Source organism: Rhodnius prolixus, unplaced genomic scaffold (genome assembly GCF_049639745.1).
Source record: "Rhodnius prolixus isolate KJV_2025 unplaced genomic scaffold, Rpr scaffold_6, whole genome shotgun sequence".
NCBI lineage: Eukaryota > Metazoa > Arthropoda > Insecta > Hemiptera > Reduviidae > Rhodnius > Rhodnius prolixus.
This window is the reverse complement of record NW_027411634.1, coordinates 19,778,457-19,791,335: the sequence shown is the minus strand read 5'-3', so window position 1 is coordinate 19,791,335 and position 12,879 is coordinate 19,778,457. Positions and strand designations below refer to the sequence as shown.

At 33.3% G+C, this 12,879-nt stretch overlaps 1 protein-coding gene across 8 annotated transcripts in view; it reads right to left on the bottom strand.

Moving 5' to 3' along the window:
* Window positions 1-12,879, bottom strand: part of cnc (NFE2 like bZIP transcription factor cap-n-collar) — a 312,953-nt gene that overhangs the window by 169,499 nt on the left and 130,575 nt on the right. For all 8 annotated transcript variants that reach the window (XR_012462767.1, XM_074142259.1, XM_074142262.1 and 5 more), the window contains one exon: window positions 6,806-6,857. Coding sequence is in view for 7 of the 8 variants with exons in the window: in XM_074142259.1 (XP_073998360.1) it covers window positions 6,806-6,857 (52 nt within the window). In the remaining variant the exon portion in view is untranslated. The remainder of the gene's footprint in view (window positions 1-6,805; window positions 6,858-12,879) is intronic.

Here is a 12,879-nt window from a genome sequence, read left to right as displayed (position 1 = left end):
GTTGGTTTTAGTGGGTTCAATTCCCCGGTTCTAGATATTAGATTTTATTTAATGAGAAATTTACAGTAAAGTATGTTTGCAAGTCGCCTCCGTCCACGACACCTAATTGGGTAGTTGGATGTAAAGCCCCGCCTGAAAAAATAGGCATTACTTTACTCTTTACTTTTATTTTTACCTCGAAAGAATTAACCCTTCGAAAGAGAAGGAGTAAACAATGTAATCTGGATTTTACATATTTTTTGAATTATATCACTATGGAAAATTTAAACAGGGGAGCCAGTAAATATCGCTCTTAGTAAGAGAAATGAAAAATACTGCCCATATTTAAATATTAGTTTCAATACTTTTGGCGATGAAAAGAGACCAACAAATTCCACCAAACGCATAGCCTAGAAAAATAAGAATACAACCGCATAGAACACCAAACCTCTCACCCCTCTACCCCCTTCACAGCATCTCTCCCACAATCACAGCCTCATGTGGTGAACAAGAGGAAGAAGTGTTGACATGGAAGGCCTTCCTATCATTACAATATCTTGAGATCAAAGGCGCACCATTAATGTCTGCCGACATGTTCTCTTTAATATCTTATAATTTTAAAATGCCGACATTTACTTGTAGAAGAAGTTAGAAGAACAAAACGAAGAAGAAGAGGGACAGACAAAGTGAAAGATGGTTGAAAAGATGAGAAAAAAAAATAAAGTAAAATAAATAAAAAAAAACTAAATACAGATATAAAGATATCTGGCAGTCTGTGATTAGTGAAGGATCTAAAACTGTTAGTTTCGAAATTATAACTCAAGGAGATGCACCAAAACTAGCAGTGAAATTTGCCAGAAATCTTAGATTCCATTCAAATTATTTGGTGAACAATTGCAACTGAATTCGCTTTAACGTCTCCTTGAAAATAGAAGTACATATTCTTCAAACTAAGAACTTTTACTGAACGATCAATTACCCTTCATTTAACAAAATCATGTGAAAGAGAAATCCTAACCATTTAACTTAAATGAATTTTGAACAGGAATGTTTTATAAAAAAATATCACGATGAATCCAAAAATTGGTCCGTAATGGACTCCAAAAAGTGGAAGAGAACTTAATCAACAGTAAGATCGGTGTGAGGTATTCAGTTCTCTTTCTAAAGTATAGTGTACTCGTATATTTAGAATAATATTATTATATTTTAATAGTGATTTAATTTCAATTTTTGAACAATTCATTTGCAGTTCCAGAAGAAGAACCCTCAGAGCTGTCCGAAAGATTTGAACCAATCTAATTGTTGGGCAACATTGGTCAAACCTCAATTTATAACCTAACCATTTTTCTACACTAAGGTTTCAAGATTGACGAGGAATCGGTCAAATAAAAACAACTCGTCTTTTTCAACATTGGTTTCAGTAACTCAACCAACCCGCATAGCCACGCCCTGAAGAAGACAATAAATTTGTTGAAATGTTGGCCAAAAAGACGGAGTTGTTGTTTTTATTTGACCGATTCCTCGCCAATCTTGAATCCTTAGTTTAATAATTTACGGTCACGAAGTCTATATATTCATTTTTCTACATATTTTTTTCTGACTGAATTATTTTCAGTATTGGAATATCCATTCTGTTACTTGCATTTCTGCATTTAAACTTTAGAATACATGTTGTTTCTGTCGACAAAGTTCTGAAGGATAATCAACAGAGAGAGCTTATAGGCGCTCAAAAATCCATTTTTAAGAAAGAAATCCATACATTGGATTGTCGTTATTCGGTTACTCTTGATGGGAGTTAAAAAAAACTGAGGCTGTATCATGGACACGGCCGTGTGTTGTACCTGAATACGTTTACGTAACGGGTTATATTTTTTATATAAAATATTTTTATTTATGTATTTAGGATGAAATCAAATTTGTCATTATTTATCGACGTTGATAAAACGAAGTTTATGGCGATCACGTGTATCACGTGCGCAAGTTTTTGAGTGGTTCAAGCGTTTCCAAGATGGTTGAGAAGACGTCCAGAGATGATGACCGCCCGGGTCGCCCTTCCACATCCAAAGCAGATGAAAATATCGATTATAATTAATCAACATAACTACCGTGAGGTGCTTGCTCAACTCCGTGAAAGAGTAAGGTAAAAAAAACGACCCGATTTGTGGAAGAACAAGTCACGGGGTTCTCCAAAAAGACAACGCGCCCGGCTCACACTTCATTGTCTTGTCAAGACCATTTCTAGCCAGTTTTAGGCCTGACCCTAGCCCCATGTGACTTTCTATCTGTTCCCCAAAGTCAAATCTACATTAAAAGGAACACGATTTCAGTACGTTGAAGCTGTGAAAGAAAAAGCGGCACGCTTTCATGCAGGAGCTTAAGAGAAAAAGACTTCCAGCATGGTTTCGTACAATGGTAAATTCGCATGGAGCGTTGTAGGGATAGGGGAGGGGTGTATATTGAAGGTGATAATAACTAAATATGTATAATTTTAAAATAAAATGTTCTACAGCAATAGTCTCGTTATTTAATAGCCACACCTCGCGCAATTGGGCCCCTGCATTTGGAATTCTGTGGGTATTTTCTGAAGTGAAGGATTCATTTACAATGTACTCCATTGTAACAATTTAAAGGAAAAAAAGATTTACCATCAAAAATACTTTAATTGAAAAGGTTACGGCAGTTGCAATGAATTGGAAACTGTTCACACCACGGAGCATTCGAACGAATAGCCCTGATTGAACGCACAGCTTCTTTCTGACGTAATAATCAAAGCGAGAGGGGGGCGCCCCTTCCTGAACTGAAAGAGGAGGGGAATTCCGGTGAAGGGTCTGGGGACTCTCCCCCTTTAGAGGGGAAAAAAATAATTTTTCACTCTGTCTCTCTCCTACAGCCAAACCTCTCTTTCTCCTTTCTGATGGAAACAAAATGGTGGACGCCCAAGAGTACTGCAAGTTCCAAGTTTCGCCCCACCCTTCAAATATTTCACCAAGTATATTATATCTCTCTGTGTCTGGCGTGTGTAAATGTGTATAGTGATTAATGGATAACACAGAGGGGGAGATATAGATAGAAAGAAGAGTATTAGAAATGGAGAAAATAAAAAAAAAATAGAAACGAATGTGACGGGGGTAAGAGGCGAGAGTGGTGACGTAATCATTGGTAGGGATAGAAACCGAATTACCAGAGAGTGGCTAGAAGACGCCATAAGCCACACATATGGCTCAATAAGAATCCTACGCTAGCCAGATACAATCATATGTGCAATGGAAACCATTGACAACGACGTATTCATGATCTCCCTTGATCCAAGTTAACAATAACAACAAAAAACCTCCTCCACTGGGTACTGCTTAAATCTCAATCAACTATAACTTACAAACACGAACAATAACAATAACAACAAAAATATATATAGACCATTTCAAATCTTAAAACCCCCTCAACAAACTATTGTACTATACTTTAGTAACAATATTCCAACTAACCGTTTATTTAGTTCTCTGTTATTAACTAATAAAAGTCTACCGAAGCAAATTGTTTAAATTTTAAAATGATTACAGTGTAACTAATTGCGAATCATGTTTTGTATAATAGTTAAAAAAGGATTAGTATTTATTACGTAGTGTGAAAGATTATTATTAAATAACTACGTATTAGTATGGGTTGAAGTATACAGTTGTTTACATCCGTATCCGGGTTACAAGTTTTCTGTAAATAAACGTAGCTATATTTCTTTTTTTTTTCATTCGTAACACGCATGATTATTGTATCCCCTTCTCCGGTTTTAGGACATTCAACCATAATCAGAGAGCTTGATTAATAAGTTTGAAAGTAAAGAATTTAACTATCTAACAATATTTCCGTCTCGCATTACCAATGCTAACTAATTGAAAGACAAGGAGGATACATGGTGTACATGTTGTTATATTTAAAATGTTAATATGAACAGTAAAATATTTTTTGTACGTGTTTAAGGGTTCTTAAATGTATTGTGCACAGATAAGTAAAGTAAAGTATCGCATATTTTTTGCAAGCGGGGCTTAACGTCCAACTACCAATTAGATGTCGTGAACAGGGAGCGGATGCTCCTAGTTTACTTTAAACAATTTTTTTACTAACAAATAAAAAGTAGTCATACGCGGGATTCGAACTGGCGATCTCCTACACACAAAGCCACGCTCTTGACCACTAGACCAACACTGGCTCCACTTGTGCATTGATAATGTTTTGGAATTGTAATTTGGGGTTTTCTTATTTTATAGAAGCGGGCGGGTGAATTTAACACTACTATTGCCAATGCTCGAACTTAAGTCAGTTATTGCCAATGTGGAGTCATATTGACTTCATAAATAATTTTTTAAATTGATTTCAATTTTAATAACAAAAATTTGCATTAAAGGATGAGAAAGAATAGGAATTAAGGACGAAAAAACAAATTTTTGCCCACAAATCGGCTTTAACATTTCACGCAGAAGGAATTAACTTCAACTTAGGATCGCAGTAATTTCAGTATTTTCTAGAACCCTGATTGGACTGCCTTCTGATCAGGGACTTTTTCATTTTTTTAAATTATATTCATTATTTTTCCAATTACTGTGCGCTGTTGACACGGATCGGAAATTACCCAATTCGCTACAAGTTTTTGCTGCAATTCGGACAGAAAATCAATTATAGAATGAGGCTTTTTTTGGTGCCTTGATACTTTCTATGAAAATTATGTAAATTTATCAAATAAGCATTTAGGCAATAATCTGGAGTCAAGATAATAACAGACAATCTACTTATATTACCAATCAGGAGTCGAAATGACTCCGATATACCGCCAATCTGGAGTCAAAATGACTCTTATGATTCAAGTAAACTAATCTGCAAAAAGAAACTATGAATTCCATGGTCTTCAGCTCGTGACTATCGAATGGTGAGAGAGTGGGGATAGCATATCTAAGAGCATTTCGGGATAGCTATGAGATGTGGGGAAACAGAGACCATTCCTATTTTTTTTGGAGTCAAATTGACTCCGGATTGGCAATGCAGTGTTAAACTGAAAATACCGAATTAAACTTACTGCAAAATAATTACAGTTTTAAATTAAATAATGAAGAATATATAATTCTAATCATTAAACAAATAATGCGAAAATAAGTAAAATCTTAAATAGAAAACTTTAAATAATAAAGAACATGCAACTTAGTGAACAAAACTGGGATTAAAGGGAAGGATTTCCTCTGACGTGCCATTACTGTTTATTGTACTAGCTTACCATCTCTAAAATATTATTAGGATCAAATGTGAGGCTGAAATCTCTGGAAAAAAAATCAGCTGATCACTTTACTGAGTAGAATCATCCGGTATTTAAGACTTTTCAGCTGCTACGATTTCATCTAAACTTAGTATAGTGTTTTCAAACACATAAATCTCTACAACTTATACTAGTAAAAATTTTCCCTTTTTTTGAAATTTGATAACGCGAACTTTCGACAGAAAAGATGCGTTTATTGCAATTGAGTTGGCTAAACATAAGCTGCAATGTACTCCAATGAAATTAATAAAATAATGTAATGTAATAATAAAATATTCTATTTTTTCTAAAAATTATTATTTAAATGTTTCAAATACTTTGCAAAATGGAAAATAAGGCCAAACCATGCCAAGACACAAATTATTTTGTTTACACCGCAGACCGGCTGTGAATAGATTTGTCCAAATTAACGGCGACTCCCTTCCGTGGAGCAAGGAAGTTAAATACCTCGGGTTGGTGTTAGACTCCAAATTAACTTTCACCAAACACATAAACTCAGTGTGCGATAAAGCGGTAGAAACTATGTGCAGTCTCTTTCCTCTTTTGAACCGCAACTCTAACTTAGATTTTCTTAATAAAAAACTTATCTACTATCTCTATATCCGCTCCGTACTACTATATGCAGCCCCTGTGTGGTCCAATACTTGTTGCACCAATTACGGGAAGTTACAAAGAGTCCAAAACAAATGCTTAAGGTTAGTTGGGTCATATCCCCGGTGGACACCCATAGATTACATGCATGCAGCACTTGATGTTGCCAGCGTGTCCACATTTATCTACAACGCTACGGAAAACTTTGTAACTTTCTGTACACATAGTCCCTACCCGCATATAAAAAGTATTATGGACTACAACTTAAGTTCTCTTAATTATAGAAAATACAAACACAAAAGGCTAAAGCATATCTTGCTTTAATTAATCTTATGTAGTAAGGTTTTTTTTTTAAATTTTTTGCCTTAGCATTAAGTTGGACTTGTACCCAATGTAAATGTTGATATGTTGTGGAGAGGATATAGGCATGCAGCCTGAAACCTCCTTTTATATATATTTGTATAAAAAATTTTAAATTGTAAATAAACATTTTCAAATTCAAAAAAAAATTTAAATTTAATTATTTTAATTAATAAGCTCAACTAAGACACTTTACTTGAGCTCTAATATTTCACCTGCTTCAGTTTGAGCTGGAGTTAATTGCTTCTAAAGTATTAAATATTACAGAGGTATGACTCAAAATTTTCGGAGTTTGTAGGTCAATTTCAGAGTTAGAACTTAGAGTCAAGTGAGTTATCACACTAATTTAGGAGAGATATCAATTCTCAATTTAAATTCACACTTCTAATCTTCATGAATGTAGAATTGGGTACAAAGATAAAAAAATGGTTAAAAAACTTTTTTACTGAGTGAACAACAAGCTACTATAATAGAAGGAACAAAATGAAAGAACCGACTTGGAGATAAAAGAACAGTAATGACCTGATTATGGAAGAAGATTGCATAATGTAATAGAATTAAATAAATAAAACGTACCAGTTTCTAGATCTATAGCGTAGCCATTTCTGATCCAACTATCGTCTTTATCCTGTAAACATACACAATCACAGATAAAATCATTGGAGATTATAGAATTGAGGAAGTGATCAGAGAAGGTAGCTAATCTGTTATAGAACAAAATCTATTTTTATCATTATCATACTGTAAATAAAGATAATGAAATAATACATCTACGAGTAATTATCTAAAAAATAATAATTTCACCCAAAAAGTGGAATAAAACTCTTTCTCTACAAAAATTTGTTTTAAAAATGAAACAAAATACATTTTATTATTATTAATAAGTTTGAAAATATTATTAAGAAAATAAAAATATCCTAGAATTATCTAGGATAGGAGATCATGCGGCCAACGTGACGTTTTAAAGGTCATAGTAGATTATCAGGGATGGATTATAGAGTAAAGAGTTCGGAGCTGTTAAATTGGGCATGGCAAAACTTCTGAGACTCCGTGAAGAGACAAAAAGGGATATTTAGGTCTTTGCGAAGGATGAGGATTAAGGACATAATAATAGGGAACATTAACCGCGGAGGAACTTCTGTTTGGAAGGATTGGATGCGGGTGGGTTTGGTTGAGCCTCACAGCTCCTTGCCCTAATTATAGGCTGTCAAGAAATAAGATAAATTTTGAGGTAGATCATTACAGTTAAAAGTGAATTAGAAAATTTTAACAATTTACTGCAAATTACAGATAAAGTTAAGTTAGAGAATCTATAATACTTTACCATTGAAGCATTAAAAAACAAGAGCAATATCAGTTGGAGATATTTTACCTTGAATTTCTTTTAAAAGTACATTTAAAATTAGATGTAAATGAATATGTTTTTATGTATACCTACTTATAAATATCCAAAATAATGAAAGATTAGGTCAATATATTGTAAACTAACTCTATTAGTATAAGGGAATATCCCTAAAAATAAATAAATAAATCTATCTATCTAATATCTATCTTATCTATCTATCATATAGTGAATATCTCTATTAAATTTTCACGTTCCAAAAAACAATACTAGACTAAAACAAATGTTTTCTAAAATATGCCATAATACAAATTAACGTTAAATTTTCACGTTCCAAAAAACAATACTAGACTAAAATAAATGTTTTCTAAAATATACCATAATACAAATTATCGTTAAATTTTCACGTTCCAACAAACAATACTAGACAAAAAACAAGTGTTTCCTAAAATATACCATAATACAAATTATCGTTAAATTTTCACGTTCCAACAAACAATACTAGACAAAAAACAAGTGTTTCCTAAAATATACCATAATACAACTTATCGTTAAATTTTCACGTTCCAACAAACAATACTAGACAAAAAACAAGTGTTTCCTAAAATATACCATAATACAACTTATCGTTAAATTTTCACGTTCCAACAAACAATACTAGACAAAAAACTAGTGTTTCCTAAAATATACCATAATACAAATTATCGTTAAATTTTCACGTTCCAACAAACAATACTAGACAAAAAACAAGTGTTTCCTAAAATATACCATAATACAACTTATCGTTAAATTCAGTTCTTTACCAAGAATTACGGATCAAGTTAATCTACCCTCTGATATTGATTTATTCAACACTAACATGATCGAATGGAAATGGTTTTTTTGAATAACTGATTTTACAATTACTAATCACTAAGGAAAATTACGTTCTAATTGATTGTGCAATCATTAAAATTTATTAATTAAGTAAAAGTACTTTAGTTTTAACTGCATCATTCAATTTATTGTATCCCTCAAAAGCCTAAAATCGATTATTTTTCTTTCTACTTTTACTATTGTTTTCTTATTAATATATTTTTTTATTTCTATGACAATATATGTAAGGTATATTCTATAAATTATATTACCTATATGTTACTTATAAATTACGTTAAATTATATTTCATTGTAACTGGGTGAATAAATAAATAAATAAATGCAAACGTATAAATGTATACCACTTAAATTTGAAAAAAAAAAAAATAATCCGGTGTATTTCTTGGAGAGAAAGGGGTGTGCTCTAACGTGCCATTTTTGTGAAATGTACAGTATTATCTCTTTGTATTCACTGTTTTCAGCAAGGTTAATGTTTTATCAAAATACTTTGGAAAGTACTTTTATTTTGGATCAATGGATTGTTCACTATTTGGAAGCTCTTGTAAACTTCCGTTATCCTAATTAGACATAATTTTTAATTTGTTTTGTTTCTGTAGCAAAAAAAATTAATTTTAGGATTATTCTCGGTCCGGGGGATTGATTTAGGCTTGACTGAGAGATATTCTTTCGGTGTAATGTAAGCTTTTAAAAACTGCATTATTTTGTGGCTAAAAATTAAAGATGGTTCCAAAAAAAATTGGGATTTTTTTGGGGGGGGGGGAAAGAAATGTATGCGTCGTTAAGATCTTTTGAGGATTCAGGTTAAAGTGAAAGTATTTTGTGTACCAGATTTTATTTTTATATATTTTTTTTTTTTTTAATGTAGAGGACGGACATGTGCTTTTTTTAAGCAATAGTTTCCCACGTTCTATCGTTCGACTGGAGGACAATACCAGACAGTTTGCCAGCATTATACATACAGGTGACGTAGTATCGACAGCAACAAAGTATGACAGAAGCCATCATGCCTTCATGTCTCCTATCTCCCACCATAGCCAGCAATACAATCGAAAAAATCTTTCATTTTTCAAATAACTAGAGAGAAAAGTATTGTATGAACTGTAAAAAATTGCACTTTCTTTTATATCCTATACACATAGACGGCCTATCAAATATGTCGCACATAACATAACGTTTATTATACCATTACATACTGGCCCCCCAAGGGTGTAATTCATTTTTTATCTTTTTGCTCTTAATATGGATTTTTAGAAGAAAATCAAACTACAACTTAGTGTAACACTGTAGCCAAGCAATTAACATGGTCCAATTTTTCTATTCGAATTACTGCGGATGTGTACACTGCGCTTGCGTGACCATAATACGTGATTTTAGATTAAATGAAATTGGGATTTTTCACGCGTCAGATTTTTATTTCCTAATTTATTTATTATTATTATTTTAATTATTTAAGGCGAGCAAACATCTAAGGTAGCTATTTTTTTCAGTGCACTGCCAGTCTTTAGACATTGTTCTCGCTGTACAGACAACACTGTCCATCACTAGAACAGTTAGCTGTAAGAAGCTCCTAGGAAGAGAAAAAATCTAAGAGGCCAACAGCTGGATTCGAACCCGGGAACTCCGCGTGGGAGTCCAATACGCTAACAGCATAGCTAATCCCTTCCCTATATATCCCTTCTCTATATAATTCAAAGATGACATAGATTTTTTTGTTGTGTTCATATTTTATTATTTATTGTTTTTTTAAATTATTACTTGGCTAGCTAATATCATTAATTGATTAATTATTAATATTTTCCAAAATATGGTGAACATTTACATGATAGTAGGGTTAAGCTAGTAAACAACCAAATCTTAAAATGAATTTATGGTGTTTATGGCCACATAGAAAGCCACCAAATTTGAGAGTTTATGTAAGCGAATCTAAGCCAGTTATTTATAATTATTCGACGAAGTTTTAAAATGTTTACATAATCTAGTAATTTTATGTAATCTATTATATAAGTAACTTCATAAAATTATTAACTTAACTGTAAAGCTGTTAAATTTTACAGTGTTGAATCTTTTTTTAATGATTGATTCATTTAATTCTTCCAAAAAAATCAAAATTTGGACACAACCGCTATCAAAAGACGCTATCGACTACTTAAAAGACTCTTAGACGATAGATCTACACACTTTCTGGACAACAAAAGACTGATTTGTACTTCTATTTTGAAACCCATCTGGGCGTATGGAATAGAGCTGTGGGGTTCAACCAAACGCTTCAATCTCCAAAGGATTCAATCTCTTCAATCTAAAATACTTCGAACTATTGAACACACTCCATTTTATGTCTCCAGCCTGACTATACACACTGACCTTAACACTCCTTTTATCACCGAAGTTGCTAAAACACGATTCAGAAAACTCCACTTCAGCCTGCAATCTCATATAAATCCTCTAGCTCAAAATCTTTCTTCTAGAACTCTTCCTGACAACCCGACAAGACGCCTTAAGAGACAGTGGCCTCGTGATCTCCTCTCTAGTGAAGAGAGTGACTAACAGTCTATTGTTTTAGGGTGTTACCACTGGGGTCACTTATCCACTCGTTTGCTTCATTTGTTACTCTGTTATCATTGTTACTTATAGCGCCAACGCGCTGATTGTAGAGCACAAATAAACAAGCAAAACACAGAAGTAAAATTTACCCAAACAATGGCTCTCGAACACTGCAGAATTCCGCTCTATCCAATGTTAGAGCAATTTACATTCAGCCATCAACTCCTGAGACAATCATCGATACAAAATTATAGCAGCGAACCTCCTTCAATCCTCAACAAAGATTACTATGGACCAAAATAAAGTAGAAAAAGGACATCCATCCTCTCAAGAAGTCTGACAGTTCATCAACAATTGTAGTTTCATAAACGAAATAAAACAACTTAATAAATATATATATCCTGAGACTCCCTTGCACTCTTTTTTGATCTTAAAAGAAGACTAAGAAGCACAGTATTTACGAAGCCGCAGCAGACATTATAGAATTACTGGCTTTATACTCTTCACGGTATAGTGAAAGCCATTTTCTGAAGTACTGTTCAAACTGGTACGACTGAGAAGAAGAAGGTACGATGGGCCAAGTTAGATGCTGTCAGATTGTTAGATAGACGCAAGGATCCACATGCAAGAAGGGTGGCCTCTGGCCTGTCAACAGCAATTAAAGACACTCTTGTGTTATTGGAAATAGCAGAGTCATTCTCCTTTTAGAAATAGTTCTTCTACAGCAACCCCTTTTTTTTCTTCTTCAATGTTCCTCAATATCTTATTCCACCTACAACTTTTATATACGCCGTCCTAAACTAACCACAACAACAACAACCTGATGAAGAATTCAACAGAGTGACGTGGGATATCTTTACTATTAAAAAAAAAAGAAATAAAAATATAGAAATAATGTAACTGTTCGAAGCATTTTGATTTTATCTTAATATGGTTGAACGCTAAGCATTTATATATCTTACTGGACGCATCAAACCATAATGAGATAATACTGGACCAATTACATGTCGATAAACATATCAGATAACTAATGACATCATAATCCTTAATGTCAAACTAACTATATACATGAAATTATACCTACATAAAGAGGACCTGAGCGCCATATTTTAATATATGACAATTATGTTAACAGTACAGTAGTAAAGCAAAGTATGCCTGCATTTTCAGGCGAGCTTCACGCCCAACTACCAGATTAGGACGGAGGCGACTACCAAACGTACTTTTGAGGAGAGGGGGCACCTTTGAACAGTTTTTATTTCTCGCCAAATATTTAAAACATTTATGATTGATAATTTTCTCCACATGTTGTGGTAGACCTGTTGTATAATTGACAGAGTTTCCCTTCCGTTTTCATTATTAGTAAAGTCAGAATTGAGGAATGTTATATTTTGTAAGGTGGAAGTAAAATTTTTGTTACAGCTTTTGAAGTGTATTGTGAAGATTGTAGTGGACAAGGTGTAAATATTGTTACTCCATATTACCGTTTAGAATTCGTATTTTTAAACTTAGTATTTACAAAAGTATATTTGCTTGCATCATTTTCGAGAAAAACCTTGAAAACTATAAAAATCTATGCAGCAAAGTCAGGTTAACCGTTTTCCACCAAAACCCTTACTGTCACAAACCCCAATTGACATCTAAGGAAGATATAGAATTTAAATTTTCTGAGATTATTCGCTTTTTTTAGTCACGGTGGACAGAGATGCACACAAATAGCGACAGCGAGATCGTGTTCATGAGAGAGAGACCAATATATAAACACCACTTTTTCTAAAGCTGAAACTCCTTGATTTCCTAGCCTACAATTCACAAAACCAAGTTTCCATCGTTCCGGAAGTCCCCAGAACCGGATATTGCCGCTGGAAACTCTAAACACTTTTTCCCACTT